The 15,444-nt window shown below is 34.9% G+C and overlaps 2 protein-coding genes across 2 annotated transcripts; both read right to left on the minus strand.

Moving 5' to 3' along the window:
- Positions 1–2,409: 2,409 nt before the first annotated feature.
- Positions 2,410–5,466, minus strand: LOC125851779 (cytochrome P450 CYP72A219-like). Its single transcript, XM_049531527.1, has 5 exons — positions 5,117–5,466; positions 4,325–4,545; positions 3,832–4,076; positions 3,341–3,725; positions 2,410–3,025 (listed from the first exon to the last, which is right to left on the minus strand). Exons 1-5 carry the CDS (start codon positions 5,391–5,393, stop codon positions 2,600–2,602), a joined length of 1,554 nt encoding a protein of 517 aa, XP_049387484.1. The 5' UTR covers positions 5,394–5,466; the 3' UTR covers positions 2,410–2,599.
- Positions 5,467–7,440: 1,974 nt separating this feature from the next.
- On the minus strand, positions 7,441–10,520 carry LOC125851780 (cytochrome P450 CYP72A219-like). Its single transcript, XM_049531529.1, has 5 exons — positions 10,253–10,520; positions 9,827–10,047; positions 9,434–9,678; positions 8,174–8,558; positions 7,441–7,866 (listed from the first exon to the last, which is right to left on the minus strand). Exons 1-5 carry the CDS (start codon positions 10,518–10,520, stop codon positions 7,441–7,443), a joined length of 1,545 nt encoding a protein of 514 aa, XP_049387486.1.
- Positions 10,521–15,444: the final 4,924 nt, after the last annotated feature.

Below are 15,444 nucleotides of genomic sequence, written 5' to 3' on the forward strand. Positions count from 1 at the left end.
TATGAATAACTGAACTCAATATATAAAGCAATAAGACACATGCGATATATAAAGCTTGTAAAACAGTATAAACAACTTAGCTCGTTAAAGATAAAACAATAGCAAACTCAACTTTACTTGTATAAAAGTGATATAACTTTTGTGGGAGACTCTTTCAACCGACAATCACCACTATGAGCCCTAGTGGTGATACAACGTTTTACCTCACGTTGCCCAAGGACCATCCTATACCTTGTCGTGATATAGGAAGCTAACTTTACCAAGTGGATCCACTAGCTTAACTTTACGGATTCATCTAAAAAGTATGACCCGTTAACTCCCATGTTGGTGCATGGTTCTTATGGAGAGTTGAGTTTATATGAACTCGTGTCCCCAATTCGGTGCTCAAGACTACTCCCAAAAATACTTAGCTCATAAGTGTTTTAAACATATCTTTCTTATTTGAGATAATTACTCAAAACTTTGCGCGAAGGCTCACTTGGAAACAAAGTTCCATTTTCTTAAAAACTAGCCCTAAGACTCTCTTGGAAACATAGTTCCTTTTATTACTCAAATGTAAAAACATTTAGAAACTTCTTTGGGAATACATAGTTCCCTAATACTTTTGAGAATGAACTCAACTTTAAACTCTTTAATCAACTTGAAACTTAACTTAACTTGAAACTCGAGCCTTAAAATGAAGTTAAAACATTCAACAAAGATTCTTGGAAAGCTTTAAAGACTTGCTTTGACTCCCTTCTTTAACTTCTAACTCAACTCTTAACTTCACTTGACTTGGAAACTGACTCTCCTTGAATTGGAAGCATGAATTCAAGGTATTTGATCACGTGTTACGGATGAGTTCTTGACGTTTAAACATACCTTGGGGTGTTGGAAACAACTTGGGAACATAGGTACAATACCTAGGAACATGCATGAGAAAGTGGGGAAGAAATGAGAAGACTTGGCGCTATGAGAGGCGCGGAGCGCCAGACCTCAAACTTCAGAGAGGTCTGGTTGGGGCTCTGGTAGGGGCGGCGCTCCAAGGGCTGGACCTCAGAGTCCCTCTTGGGGCGCGCTGGCTGGCGCGACGCCCCAGCCCTTTTCCCCGAAAACTTGACTTTTCTCCTCCTTTTCTCCAACTCTAAACCTTCTAAACTTCAAAGCTTTATCCCCCAAACACTTAGACTCATCAAAAACCTTAAAATACACTAGATTCAACTCAAAAACACCACCGAAAACATACACCAAACCAACAAGAACTACAACACAACACAACTACAACTTCAACAATTCCAACCAACAATTTCAATCAAACATAATCAATCTTTTCTCAAAATTAAATGAGCTTGGCGTGTGGGGGAAAGAACCAACCCAACACTATGAACTCACATACCTAAAAGGGATCACCCCCGACGATATCCACGACGATCTTTTGACGAAATCTTGCTTCTTCTTCTTCTTTCTCTCCTTTCTCTCAAGAACCCTAAACCTTACTCTTTTTAAAAAGGGAAAAACTGGTCACAATTAAGTCTTACACCTTAATATATATCCAAAGACAAGGCTAGGGAAAAGACCAAAATACCCTTACAATTTCCGGACAGATTTCCTGCCAACTGCCCAACTTTCAAAGGGCATAACTCGCTCATACGAACTCAGAAACGAGCAAACTTTATGGCGTTGGAAAGATCATTCCACGGACTTTGCAAACATGACTGGAACTACACCTAACTCATCCTGAGCTAGAAGTTATGACTGTTCAAATTTGGCCAAAAATTCACTTTTTCCCATACTTTACCAAATTTTTCAGATTTGAATTTTTTTCACATTTTTCCAAAAATGACAAATTTCAAATTTCAAGCTTTTTCAAAGTTACTTCAAATTGTCGGATGTTACATATTGCTCCTCCAACTCTCTATGGAGAGTTCCATAAAGGTTTCACAATTTTTCTTCTCAAAGTCATATCACCAAAATATTCATGGACTAACTAATATAGACGAAAAACTGAGAAAATATCCTAATTCATGTAAATTGGACCCTAAATGCCCAAAAATCATTCTAAAAATGGTGACACTGTACGTAACTTCTCCCCCGACTCCTTATGGAGGATTCCATAAAGGATTCGCAAAAATGCTTTTTTGGAAGTCATATCACCAAAATATTCATGTACTGACACACACAAAAAAAGGAGTTTTGGACGTTGAATCCTAGTTTTTCACCGTAGTGTTTACCCACATCTTGGTTTGATATAAACACAGGGGTGCGAGTCATGAAATTTTGCTGATTTAATCAGATTTTCTCCTTATAAGTAGAAATAAACTTGCAGGACTGAGAGAGAACAATCTATATGCACAAGACATAAAGGCTTGACTTGCATAATTAGGAATCACTGATGTAAGCTCTTCACGAGACACGATGGAGCATTATAACAAGTTTAAACTAATTCACCCACAGAAGAAATGTGAAAAGAAAGTGAACATGAACATTGATAACAATTCAAAACTGCAATGTTGAAATAGGAAAAGAGTTATTTCAGCCATAACCCGAGTATTTTAGAAGTATTCGTGCTGAAACACGGAGAACACAACACCATTGGTATTAAATATGAGCAACATCCATTTCAAAGTTTGCGCATAAGCAGAGGAGCACCATACTGTGGATGAATAGTAATTGTTACAAGTGGAGCATGTGTATAAGACGGAGAGAGTTCGAAGGAGAACTTTTGTAATATCATTGCTATTGCCATTTTTGCCTCCATCATTGCAAAGTTTTGTCCGACGCAAACTCGAGGTCCCCCGCCAAATGGAATAAACGAGACCTGTCCTTTTGTTGCCTTTGACACTCCCTCACTGAATCTTTCTGGTTTGAATTCCTTCGCGTCTTCACCCCATAATTCCTTGTCATAATGAATTAATATTGTGGGTATAATGAGTAGCACTCCAGCTGGTAAACTCAGCTCTCCTAATTTGACTTCATGTTTGTTCCTTCTACGATATGTTGGTACTGAGGGGAATAGCCTTAACGTCTCGTGCAAGATCATTGTCATCTAAGGAAAGAAAAATGTATTGCATAAGTTGGAAGTAGAATTAGTTCACTTCTTACAAAATTTAGATGTCATACCTTTCAGAGATCTTTTAGTCTCCGAGTAAATGCCCCTAGGAGACTGGAATAGGCAGATAGAAAATGTGGTTTATCTGATCTCAGTGGGAACAATTTGGCATTAATGATGCGCAAGACGATATAACAACTACTTATTTTATCGTTGATTTTACAGTGTTTTTCATCTTTAAAATTCGATCTATGCAGTGATCTTGGGCTATTTTAAGTTATCTTACATAATGAACTGGTGGAAAGTACTTACAATTTTGAGGTGACTTAGACCTTCCGAATTCGGTTTTTTATTTCCGAAGACCTGCAACACCTCCTCTCTGGCACGTGCTTGCCACTCTGGATGTAGGCTCAACAAAATCATTGTCCACACGAGCAACACTGAAGCGGTCTCTTGTCCAGCAAAATAGAATAACTTGCATTCTTCAATCATTTCAATTGTTGTTATTCCGAAATCTTTGCTTCTGTGTTGTTCAATTTCTCTCATATTGGATTCAAGTAATATGCCTAATAAGTCATCTTTACTAGTTTCCCCTGCTTCCATTGCCCTCAATCTTTTGTCGATGATACGTCTAATCGTTGTTTGGACTTGCTTTTCGATTTCCAGCATTCTTTTGTTCCTTTTAGTAGGCAAGAACCTAACAAAACAAATTTAAAAGCAAACAAGAAAAGTGTTTTTAGTAGAAAGTAATGAACATGTGGTTTTCGATGTTATGTAGAAATTTCACAAATAAATTGTTATACCTTGTTCCTGGTATATAAACTGAACGAATTATGTTAATTACATACTCAGCTTGTTCTTTCTGAAGTTCAAATACTATTCTCCCTTCTTCATAGCTACTCCCAAATGCAGTTCGAGAAATGACTTCAGCGGTAATTAATTGAAGGTCTGGCCATACATCGAGCTCGAAAGATGTTTCCTTTGGAATAATCTCCTCCCATTTGCTTATCATTTCACTACAACTCTGATAAAATGCTGGCAACATATGCTGTACAAAAGAAATTAATCTCAAAAAGGTGGTTCAAAAGTTGCTATAGATTTCAGGTTCAAATCTCAGGTGTGGCATGCTTGCATTGTTTTAAATCCATTTCACGTTGTTTGTTACTGCACTCGTGGACATAAACGGACAACTTCATAATGTTAAGACATTTCAATATGCTATCTTAAGTTCTAAGCATGAAAATTTACCAATGTTTGCTAAATCTATTAGTACTAAGAATATGAAGTGAATATAACCTTTAACTTCTCAACTTGGAAAGCAGGTTGGATGATCTTTCTGTGTTTGGCCCATTTGTCTTCCTCAAGCTTCGCAAGACCTAGAGCCAATTTCTTGGCAAATGGATTGGGATGAGTTTGCCTTTGGTACACATAATTCTTTGTCAAAATCTCCTTTACATGTTCAGGATCTGTGATCAACACTACTGGATATGGGCCTAGCCACACAAAAGAACTTTTACCTGAGAGCAATCCATTTTCGATTAGAAACAAAAGGCAAAATACAACAACAGACACTCAAATTTAATCCCAACTGACAAGCAAGCACTCCAACTTCGAGAGTGCACATATGTTGACATGTTAACCATACATCTTTTTTACTTTGCCTGATTTGGTGCAAGAAAACACAGGCAAGTAGGTTATCAACTATGAATTCATAGGGCTCTAATTGCTTAGGTAATTGCATCAGTCAACTATAGTCTTTAGTTGAGATCAGGGGAGGAGTAACCACAAAACGTATTGGTTCATGTGAACTAAGTAGCTTTTGTCAAGATCTTGTTTATTATATGTATTTTAGGAATCATAAATGTTTGATCGTATATCCATTTATATACACTTAAGGTCCCTATTAAAATCCATAAATTTCAAATCTTGGATCTGCCTCTACTTGAGAGTTCACGGTCCTCTCAACTCATGGATGGAGCTAGGGTACCAAAAAGTGATTCATCTAGATCCTCTTTACAAAAAATTACACTGCATATAGACAAGAATAGAAAAAATTTATTCCTTTAAAGAAGAATAAATGAAACATACCGTTTTTATTGATGGCGTTGGCGAAAAAAGGGTTGATTCTTTGAGCTATACCGTCGGAGAAATTGATGGGCTTAGATTTGGCTTCATTGAGTTTATCTGTGAGTTCCTTCAAATCTCCATAGAGTAATTTGTATGGATTTCCCTTAAGACCACTCTTTCTTAAGTATTTCTCAAGTTTTTTTGGCCTAAACCATGCCCAATTCAACAGTTTCCATGTATATACCAACAAAACTGCAACACAAATTGCTGTTATAATTGTGTTGTAAGAAATCTCCATGAAATTAATAAAATGCTTCTTTCTAGCTTCTTCCTTTTACATAGAAAAAAGAGGGGAAGTTAGCTAATTTATAACCTTTTAATTTGTTGGATTCGACTCCTTTCCATTTTCCCCAAATTCTTGATTTGATTGCTGAGATTTAACTAACCAAAGAAAGTCTTTGACTATGGTTCAGATAATAAATACATTATATATTTAGTTTCAAATATTATTGTAATCTCACAATCTTAGCAACATATTAATATCTTGTCCATAAATATAGTAAAAAATAAAGGCATAATACATTAATATACCCTTTAACTTTTTTTTAAAAAAACCTTTAACTTGGCTTTGGCGGACATCTATGCCCTCCAACTTTAGGTGTACACAAGTAGATACTTAAGCTTATATGAAATTGAACATGTAGCCACATACATCTACGTGGCATAATACATGTAGAATACTACATAGGACACAAAATTGTCATGTAGGACGTCATGACCTAAGACGAATATGTCTATTTGTTCAGTTTTATATAAGCTTAATACTCAAAAATGATTCTTTTTATAGATTGAACTCGCTTATCTCTTCTTCTTCTTTTTTTTCCTTTTTGTTTCATCCATTTACTTCATATTAAATTAAAGGTATGAACTATTAAATCTAAATATTACACAATTTGATTTTTGGTGCATCCATTTTCTAAAAAAAAAAAATATTTTTAACTTGGACACCCTTCATAAAATTCTTGGCTACGCCACTGTAATAGAGACATTTCTAAATCAAACTATTAGTGGTAGATGAATTTTGGATCAAACTATTAGCGATATTTTTAGATCAAACTATTAATGGAGTGCATTTTTGTTCAATTTCACATATTTTAAGGGTATTTTGACCCTTTTCCAATTAAAATAATTGGACAATAACTACATCCTAAAATGGAAAAAAATACAAATGCAATATCGAATGTAATAGATTTGTTAGTCATTCCTCATCCAAAAATGAAGGCAAGACTTCCTCAAAGGCTCAAACTCCTATGTTGAAAAGATTACTTTGAATATACTCTCTCCGTCATAAAATAAGTGTCACTTTAGCTGATCATTTCACACTTATTAAGAAAAATATCAAATAAAAGATATAGTTTACTAAGTTACCCCTTTTAATTAGATTTTTCTTGAGAGTCGAGTACTATTAAGAGGAAGTAGTTCTTTAATACAAGGGTGTAGTTGGAAACACAAAGTATATTTTGTTTTGAATTCCTATATGATTCTTCTAGCAAAGCTCAAGGTATATTTGATATTCTTTATACATGATTTTTTTTACTTGTTTGATTCAACGGCTAATTTTGAGTTTTAAATATCTCCCTTATACATATACTTGCTTATCATTTTTTTGCGGCTATATTATAATCTATTTTTTGTATCTATAAAAAAAAATTGAGGCATCTAAGATAAATTTTAGGGAAAATGCATAAGTACCCCCAACCTATGCCCGAAATCCCAGAGACACACTTATACTATACTAAGGTCCTATTACCCTCCCGAACTTATTTTATAAATAATTTTCTACCCCTTTTGGGCCTATGTGGCACTATCAATGAAATAATTGTCAACATGCGCGGGGCCTAGAAAATAGTGCCATGTAGGCCGAAAAGGGGTATAAAATTATTTATAAAATAAGTTCGGGAGGGTAATAAGACCTTAGTATAGTATAAGTGTATCTCTGAGATTTCGGGCATAGGTTGGGGGTACTTATGCATTTTCCCTAAATTTTATAGGTAAATGAGTGGGAAATTTTTTTTGACAATCAAAAAATAAATTTTAATTTTTTTTTCAATCATGTTAAACCTAAAGGGTATTTCTTGGTCATTTGTGTATCAGTAAGCAAATATGCTCTTTTACAATGAGAGTATATCAATTCTGAATCACAAAGTTGAGGTATAAGACTCTTTTCCCTTTATTAAAAGCAAATAAGTCGAACAAAAGGTCGGCCCAAAAGTGACCAGCCCAGCTCAATACCACAATGTTGAAATAGGTAAAGAGCAATTTCTTAAATATGAGCAACATCTATTTCAAAGTTTGCACATAAGGAGAGGAGCACCATACTGTGGACGAATAGTAAATGATGCAACTGGAGCATGTGTATAAGACGGAGAGAGTTCGAAGGAGAACTTTTGTAGAATCATTGCTATTGCCATTTTTGCTTCTATCATTGCAAAGTTTTGTCCGATGCAAACTCGAGGTCCCCCGGAAAATGGAATAAACGAGAAGTGTCCTTTGGTTGCCTTTGACACTCCTTCACTGAATCTTTCTGGTTTGAATTCTTTCGCTTCTTCACCCCATAATTCCTTGTCATAATGAATTAATATTGTAGGTATAAAGAGTAGCACTCCAACTGGTAGACTCAGATCCCCTAATTTGACTTCATGTTTGTTCCTTCTACGATATGTAGGTACTGGGGGGAATAGCCTTAACATCTCGTGCAAGATCATTGCCACCTATATATGAAAGAAAAATGTATTGCATAAGTTGGAAGTAGAATTAGTTCACTTCTTACAAAATTTAGATGTCATGCCTTTCTGAGATATTTAGTCAACGAGTAATTATTACCCCTCTAAGACTGAAATAGGACGATAGAAATGTGGTCTATCTGATAGAACTTGGATCAATTTGGCATTAATGATGGGCAAGACGATTTAACAGCTACTTATTTTATAGTGTTATTCATCTTCGAAATTTGATCTACGCAGTAATCTTCGGCTATTTTCAGTTGTCTTACATAACAAACTAGTGGAAAGTACTTACAATTTTGAGGTGACTTAGTCCTTCAAAATTTGGTTTTTCATTTCCGATGACCTGCAAAACCTCCTCTCTGGCACGGGCTTGCCACTCTGGATGTAGGCACAACAAAATCATTGTCCAGACGAGCAACACTGAAGTGGTCTCTTGTCCAGCGAAGTAGAATAACTTGCATTCTTCAATCACTTCAATTGTTGTCATTCTGAAATCTTTGCTTCCATGTTGTTCAATTTCTTTCATATTGGATTCAAGTAATATGCCTAATAAGTCATTTTTACTAGGCTCCCCTGCTTCCATTGCCCGCAATCTTTTGTCGATGATATGCCTAATCGTTGTTTGGACTTGCTTTTTTATTTGCAGCATTCTTTTGTTCCTTTTAGTAGGCAAGAACCTAACAAAACAAATTTAAATGCAAACCAGGGCCGGCTCTATGCATACTTTAACAAGGCATTGGCCTTAGGCCCCCAATTTTAGGGGGCCTCAATTTTTTACCAAGAATAAATTATGTGTTAATTTTTTATAGAAAAAATATTGATTATTTATGATAAAAAGTATAAATTTAAAATTATTATTTTATTCTCTTCAACCTCATTCAAGTAGAAGAAATCAAGAAAATATTATTTTATTTCTTACACTCTCTCCACTAATACTCACTTTACTTTATTCTTTTTAACTCCTTTTACACTCTTTTTTTTTATATAATTTTTGATAAGTTAGAGAAATATTCTGTCAAAAATATCAATTAATAGTTGAAAAATATTTAACAAAGTGAATTGTAAATTCTTTTTCCATTTCTTCTTAGACTTTCAAGCATTACAACAACCATAGTAAAATGTGGGGTAACTAAACTATCAACTTCATCAAAGCTATGGTTCTAACTCTTATACTTATTTGAAATTTGTCAACTTATTACTTGTAGAACTATGTTAACAATTCATATAATGATTGCCCGAGTAAAATTATATTTTCAACGTTGAATTGATAAATCTTATTTAAAACTAATAATTGAAAAATAAATCGAATAAATCATTTATATATAAAAAAATATTAAGTAATACTTTGCATTTAAAAATGTAAGAAAAATAAATTTTAAATAAATGCATGTGAAGTTTATTTAGATTTTAGGCCTCTAATTAAGATGTCGCTTTAGGCCTCCGATTACGTTGAGCCGCCCCTGATGCAAACAAGAAAAATCTCTTTTGTAGAATGTAATGAACATGTTAATTTTCGATATTATGTAGAAATTTCACAAATAATTTGGTATACCTCGTTCCTGGTATATAAACTGAACGACTTATGTCCATTACATGCTCAGCTTGTTCTCTCTGTAGTTCAAATACTATTCTCCCTTCTTCATAGCTACTCCCGAATGCAGTTCGAGAAATGACTTCAGCGGTCATTAATTGAAGGTCTGGCCATACATCGAGCTCGAATGATGTTTCCTTTGGAATAATCTCCTCCCATTTGCTTATCATTTCACTATAACTCTGATAAACTGCTGGCAACATATGCTGTACAAAACAAATTAATCGCAAAAACCAGTACTAGTTATTTGTTACAGCACACTTGTAATTTTGAAATAAATGGACAACTTCATACTGTTAAATTTACCAACGTTTTCTGAATTAATTAGTAAGAAGAATATGAAGTGAATAAAACCTTTAACTTCTCAACTTGGAAAGCAGGATTGATGATTTTTCGGTGTTTGGCCCATTTGTCTTCCTCAAGCTTCGCAAGACCTATTGCCAATAACTTGGAGAATGGATTGGGATGAGTTTCCTTTTGGTACACATAATTCTTTGTAAAAATCTCCTTTATATGTTCAGGATCTGTGATCAACAATACTGGATATGGGCCCAGCCACACAAAAGAACTTTTTCCTGTGTGTAATCAATTTTCGATTAGAAAAAAAAAATGCATAATACATCAACACTCCAACTTTGAGAGTGCAAATGTAGACATGTTAACCTAGGCCTGATTTGGTGCAAGAAAACATAGGCAAGTAAGACTGATTATCAACTTTGAATTCATCAGTCAACTATAATCTTGAGTTGAAAGCAGGGGCGGAGCAATCGAGAAACATACCATTTTTGTTGATGGAGTCACAGAAAAAAGGGATGAGCCTTTGAGGTACATCACCAGAGAAATTGATAGGCTTAGATTTGGCTTCAATGACACTTTTAGTGAGTTCCTTCAAATCTCCATAGAGTAATTTGTATGGATTTCCCTTAAGGCCACTTTTTCTCAAGTATTTCTCAAGTTTCTTTGGCCTAAACCATGCCCAATTCAACACTTTCCAAGTGTATATTACTAACAAAATTGCTGCTATAATTATGTTGTAACAAAACTCCATGATAAAGTAACAAGTCTTCTTTCTAGCTGCTTCCTTTATTTACATAGAAAAGGTGAATTTAGCTAATTTTGAAAGTTTTTATTAACATTGTTGGATACGCCTCCTCTCCATTTCCTGAAGTTCTTTCTTTGAGTGTGGACACGTGGCATATGTTTGATTTAATGGCTAAAATTTGATTGACCAAAGAAAATATCTAAGCATGAGTTAGATGATAAATACATTGTACATTTAGTTCCAAAAAGACAAATGTAATAGATTTATTTGTCTTCTTCATCCAAAACACAAAGGCACAAATTTCTATGTTGAAAAAGTTACTTTGAATATACTTTTTTCGTCTCAAAATAAGTGTGCTGATTTGACTTGTTTCACACTAATTAAGAAAAATAACAAATGAAAGATAGTATAGTTTACTAAGTTACCCCTATTTATTAGATGTTTTTTTAAGAGTCGAGTACTATTAAGTAGAAGTAGTTCTTTAATTCAAGGATGTAGTTGGAAACCATTACTATATTTTGTTTTGAATTCTAAAGAGATTCTTGTTTTGGAACAATATTTTTTTTTTTGCTAAGCAACACTTATTTAGGGACGGAGTGAGTAAAAATTAAAGTCATACCTTCTTTAAATTTGCTTGGAAGATTGGAAGAGTTAAATGAGTTTGTGTAGATTCCCCTGCTATGAAGCTGACTTTGGTTGGGGAAAGCCATCATGGGTGAGCACTGTAATACCAAATTCATCTGAAAGTCACATCGCCAAAATATTCATGGGCTAACACACATGAAAAACAGAGAAAATCACCAAATTTGTTGAAGTTTGCTTTTAGTTAATGCAGTAGTTTTTAGCAAAATAAGTTAATTAGTTTAAGATGAAGTTGAATTTTGAATTTTAGTTAGGTTGTTTGAATTATTGAGATATTTTAGGTTGTTTTAAATTTCAAATTATGCAGATTATATTTTTATGTTGGCTATTTAAACCTCAATGCTTAATAAAATCATTGAAAGCTATTGAAAGTCATTTCAATCCATTGAGAGAAATTTTCAATCTTTTTTGTGCTTCTCCATTTGTAAAAAACACCAACAGTGGTATCAAGAGCTTCATTAATCTTAAGGGATCTGTGAAATCTTCCAAAGAATTACCATACATTTTTAACTCGTAAGGGATACCTTTTTAACCCATCAGGGCTACCCATTTTAACCCATCAAGGCTACCTTTTCAACCGGTGCTTTTTTCAACGCACAGGCTTTTCGATTTAATTTAAACTAAAATAATGGCAAGGAACAGTCTCTCTTTGAATGCCCCAGACATTTTCACTGGTGAAAACTATCAGATTTGGTTAGTGAAAATGAAATCATATCTTGAAGCCTATGATCTGTGAGAAGTTGTAATGGAAGATGTACCCTTGCAACCTCTCCCTGCAAATCCTACCCTTGCTCAAATTAAATCTTATTTGGATGAAAAAATAAAAAAATTCAAAGCCAAAGCTGTAATTCAAAATTCAGTTACGGTTTCGATTTTTTCTAAAATCATTGCTTGTGAGACGACAAAAGAAGCTTGGGAAAAATTAAAAAAAGAATATCAAGGAAGTGACCGAGTCAGACAAATGAAAATTTTGAATTTGAAAAGAGATTTTGAATCTCTTAGGATGCAAGAGGATGAAACTATTGTTAAGTATTTTGACAAGATTTCTTTTATTGTTAATAAAATCAGGTTGCTTGGCGAGGATTTCAAAGATGACAGAATAGTAGAAAAAATTCTTGTGACAATTCCAAAGAGATTCGAATCTAAAATTTCATCTCTGGAAGAGCCTAAAGATCTCTCTACTATTTCTGTTGAAGAACTAATAAGTGCTCTTCAAGCACAAGAGCAGAGAAGAGCCTTCAGGCAAGATAATGTTACTGATGGTGCCTTTTATGCACAAAACAGAAAAGAAAACGGTAATTATCCTCTTTGCAAATACTACAAAAGAAAAACACACTTGGAAAATTTTTGTTGGTAGAGACCTGATGCAATATGTGAAATTGCAAATGAGCCGGTCATGTTACAAAAGTATGCAAGCTAAAGAACAATCTTCAAGCACAAGTTGTAGAAGCAGAAATTGAGGAGGAACAATTTTTTAAAATTGTAGTATCTAAAGCAAAGGAGGAGTGTTGAAGTTTGCTTTTAGTTACTGCAGTAGTTTTTAGCAAAATAAGTTAATTAGTTTAAGATGAATTTGAATTTTGAATTTTAGTTAGGTTGTTTGAATTATTAAGATATTTTAGGTTGTTTTAAATTTCAAATTATGCAGATTATATTTTTATGTTGGCTATTTAAAGTGTAATGACCCTCCTGGTCATTTCTATATCTTGCCTTCTGTGTGTCGTTTAGAGCGTTCCTATAGCGACCCCAAGTCATTTATGGCTTGCTGGGACTGACGGTTCGGTCACCTGGTCGTTCGTTTAGTTATGGGGTGAGTTTTTGTGTTTTGGAGCTTATGAACCTTGAACGATCATTTTCGATCAAAAGTTCAAGAAGACGACCTCAGAATGGAATTCTGACGATTTCATCAGCTCCGGAATGGCCAATTTAGGCTAGTAGCATAGTTGGATCGAGTATCGAGGCCTTCGATGCGAGTTTGGATCATTAGGCGTTTTAGCCTTCGAAATTTGGCTTAAGGTTGACTTTGGTCAACATTCTTGGAAAACGCGCTCAGATGAAAATTCCGTCAGTGCGGTTAGCTCCGAATTGTCGATTTTGGTCTATAACGACCTTTCGTTCGACTCTCGAAGCCCCTGGACTCATTTCGAGCGCCTTAGTGGATTTTGATTAAAATGACATTTGGAAGTGGGACCCACTTTTTATCGAAATGATCTCTGATGGAAATTTTGACTGCGCCGTTGAGTCTGGAATATTGAATTTGGTATGGTTGCATATCTCGTTTGTGTACACGGGGTTTTGAACGAGTTCGGAGCACTCCGTCGGAGTTTTAGAATTTTGAAAAAAAAATTGCAGCAATCTGCTATTTATTGCAGAAAAACCAGCAACATTTCCAAATTTCAAACTCTCATAACTCTCTCATCTCTCAACCGATTTGGGCGATTCAACAGGCAAAGTTGTGAGATTTTTCGAGGACAACGTGTTGGTGAGCTTGGATAGTGATTTGGGGTCCCCGTTTGAGGTAATTTTTGTAAAATACCTGCTGCCACACCCTTTTTGTGAACTTGATTTTGGGAATGTTTGAGACTTGATATTTCAGTCATTTTAGATCCGATTTCAGTGATTCTTGGGGCTATCTTGAGTGGTTTTCAAGGAGAACGAGTTGGCGTGGTTAGATTTCGTACTTAACTTTTTGTTGGAGGTAAAAAGTTGTGTTTTAGCTGCTGTCTTAGCTCATTTCGAGCTCAATTTTTTTTTCAAAATTCTAAAACTCCGACGGAGTGCTCCGAACTCGTTCAGAACCCCGTGTATGCAAACGAGATATGCAACCATACCAAATTCAATATTCCAGACTCAACGGCACAGTCAAAATTTCCATCAGAGGTCATTTCGATAAAAAGTGGATCCCACTTCCAAATGTCATTTTAACCAAAATCCACCAAGGGGCTCGAAATGAGTTCGGAGGCTTTGGGAGTCGAACGAAAGGTCGTTATAGACCAAAATCGACATTTCAGAGCTAACCGCGCTAACGGAATTTTCATTTGAGCGCGTTTTCCAAGAATGTTGACCAAAGTCAACCTTAAGCCAAATTTCGAAGGCTAAAACGCCTAATGATCCAAACTCACATCAAAGGCCTCGATACTCGATCCAACCATGCTACTAGCCTAAATTGGTCATTCCGGAGCTGATGGAACCGTCAGAATTCCATTCTGAGGTTGTCTTCTAGAACTTTTGATCGAAAATAATCGTTCAAGTTTCATAAGCTTCAAAACACAAAAACTCACCCCATAACTAAACGAACGACCAGGTGACCGAACCATCAGTCCCAGCAAGTCATAAATGACTTGGGGTCGCTATAGGAACGCTCTAAACGACACACAGAAGGCAAGATATAGAAATGACCAGGAGGGTCATTACATAAAGCCCCTCAATGCTTAATAAAATCATTGAAAACTATTGAAAATCATTTCAATCCATTGAGAGAAATTTTCAATTTTTTTGTGCTGCCCCATTTTTAAAAAACACCAAAAAAATTTCTTTAAATTGGACCCTAAATGCCCAAAAATAACTCAAAAATAGTGAGACCGTACGTACTTCTCCCCTAACTCCCTACGGAGGGTTCCATAAAGATTTAGTAAAAAATTCTTTCATAAGCCATATCCCCAAATTATTTGTGGGATAGCACACGAAAAACTGAGAAAATCGCCTTATTTCTGTAAATTAGCCCCTAAATTCCCAAAAATCACTCTATAAATGGTGTGATTGTACATACTGCACCCCCAACTCCCTCCAAAGGGTTCCATTAAGATTTCACAAAAAAATCATCCGAAAGTCATATTACCAAAATATCCATGTGCTAACATACACGAACTCAGTTGACAAGTAACTACTTCAACTTTGAGAGTACTGATAGTACTGACATAATATTTATGGTACAAAAAAAGAAGCTTCATCAAAATCATATCATTCATTTATTTGATATATAAAAGAATAGAAATTTTTAATTGTTTTAAAAAAAGAAGGTTTGGACGTTGTTTCTCATCGTACTGTTTACCCACATCTTGCTTTGATATAAACACAAGGGTGCGAGTCATGAAATTTTGCTGATTTAATCAGTTTTTCTCCTTATAAGTAGAAATAAACTTGCAGGACTGAGAGAGAACAATCTATATGCACAATACATAAAGGCTTCACTTGCATAAACAGGAACCACTGATGTAAACTCTTCACGAGACACGATGGAGCATTGTAACAAGTTTAAACTAATTCACTCACAGAAGAAATGTGAAAA

This window comes from Solanum stenotomum, unplaced genomic scaffold, assembly GCF_019186545.1.
Source record: "Solanum stenotomum isolate F172 unplaced genomic scaffold, ASM1918654v1 scaffold2993, whole genome shotgun sequence".
NCBI lineage: Eukaryota > Viridiplantae > Streptophyta > Magnoliopsida > Solanales > Solanaceae > Solanum > Solanum stenotomum.

Coding starts and splice junctions, on each gene's coding strand:
- LOC125851780 (XM_049531529.1), bottom strand. CDS start 10,520: ATGGAGTTTTGTTACAACATAATTATAGCAGCAATTTTGTTAGTAATA. Junction 10,048..10,252: donor TGACTCCATCAACAAAAATG/GTATGTTTCTCG, acceptor GATTACACACAG/GAAAAAGTTCTTTTGTGTGG. Junction 9,679..9,826: donor TCCAAGTTGAGAAGTTAAAG/GTTTTATTCACT, acceptor TGTTTTGTACAG/CATATGTTGCCAGCAGTTTA.
- LOC125851779 (XM_049531527.1), bottom strand. CDS start 5,393: ATGGAGATTTCTTACAACACAATTATAACAGCAATTTGTGTTGCAGTT. Junction 4,546..5,116: donor CAACGCCATCAATAAAAACG/GTATGTTTCATT, acceptor GATTGCTCTCAG/GTAAAAGTTCTTTTGTGTGG. Junction 3,026..3,340: donor GTCTAAGTCACCTCAAAATT/GTAAGTACTTTC, acceptor TTCTTTCCTTAG/ATGACAATGATCTTGCACGA.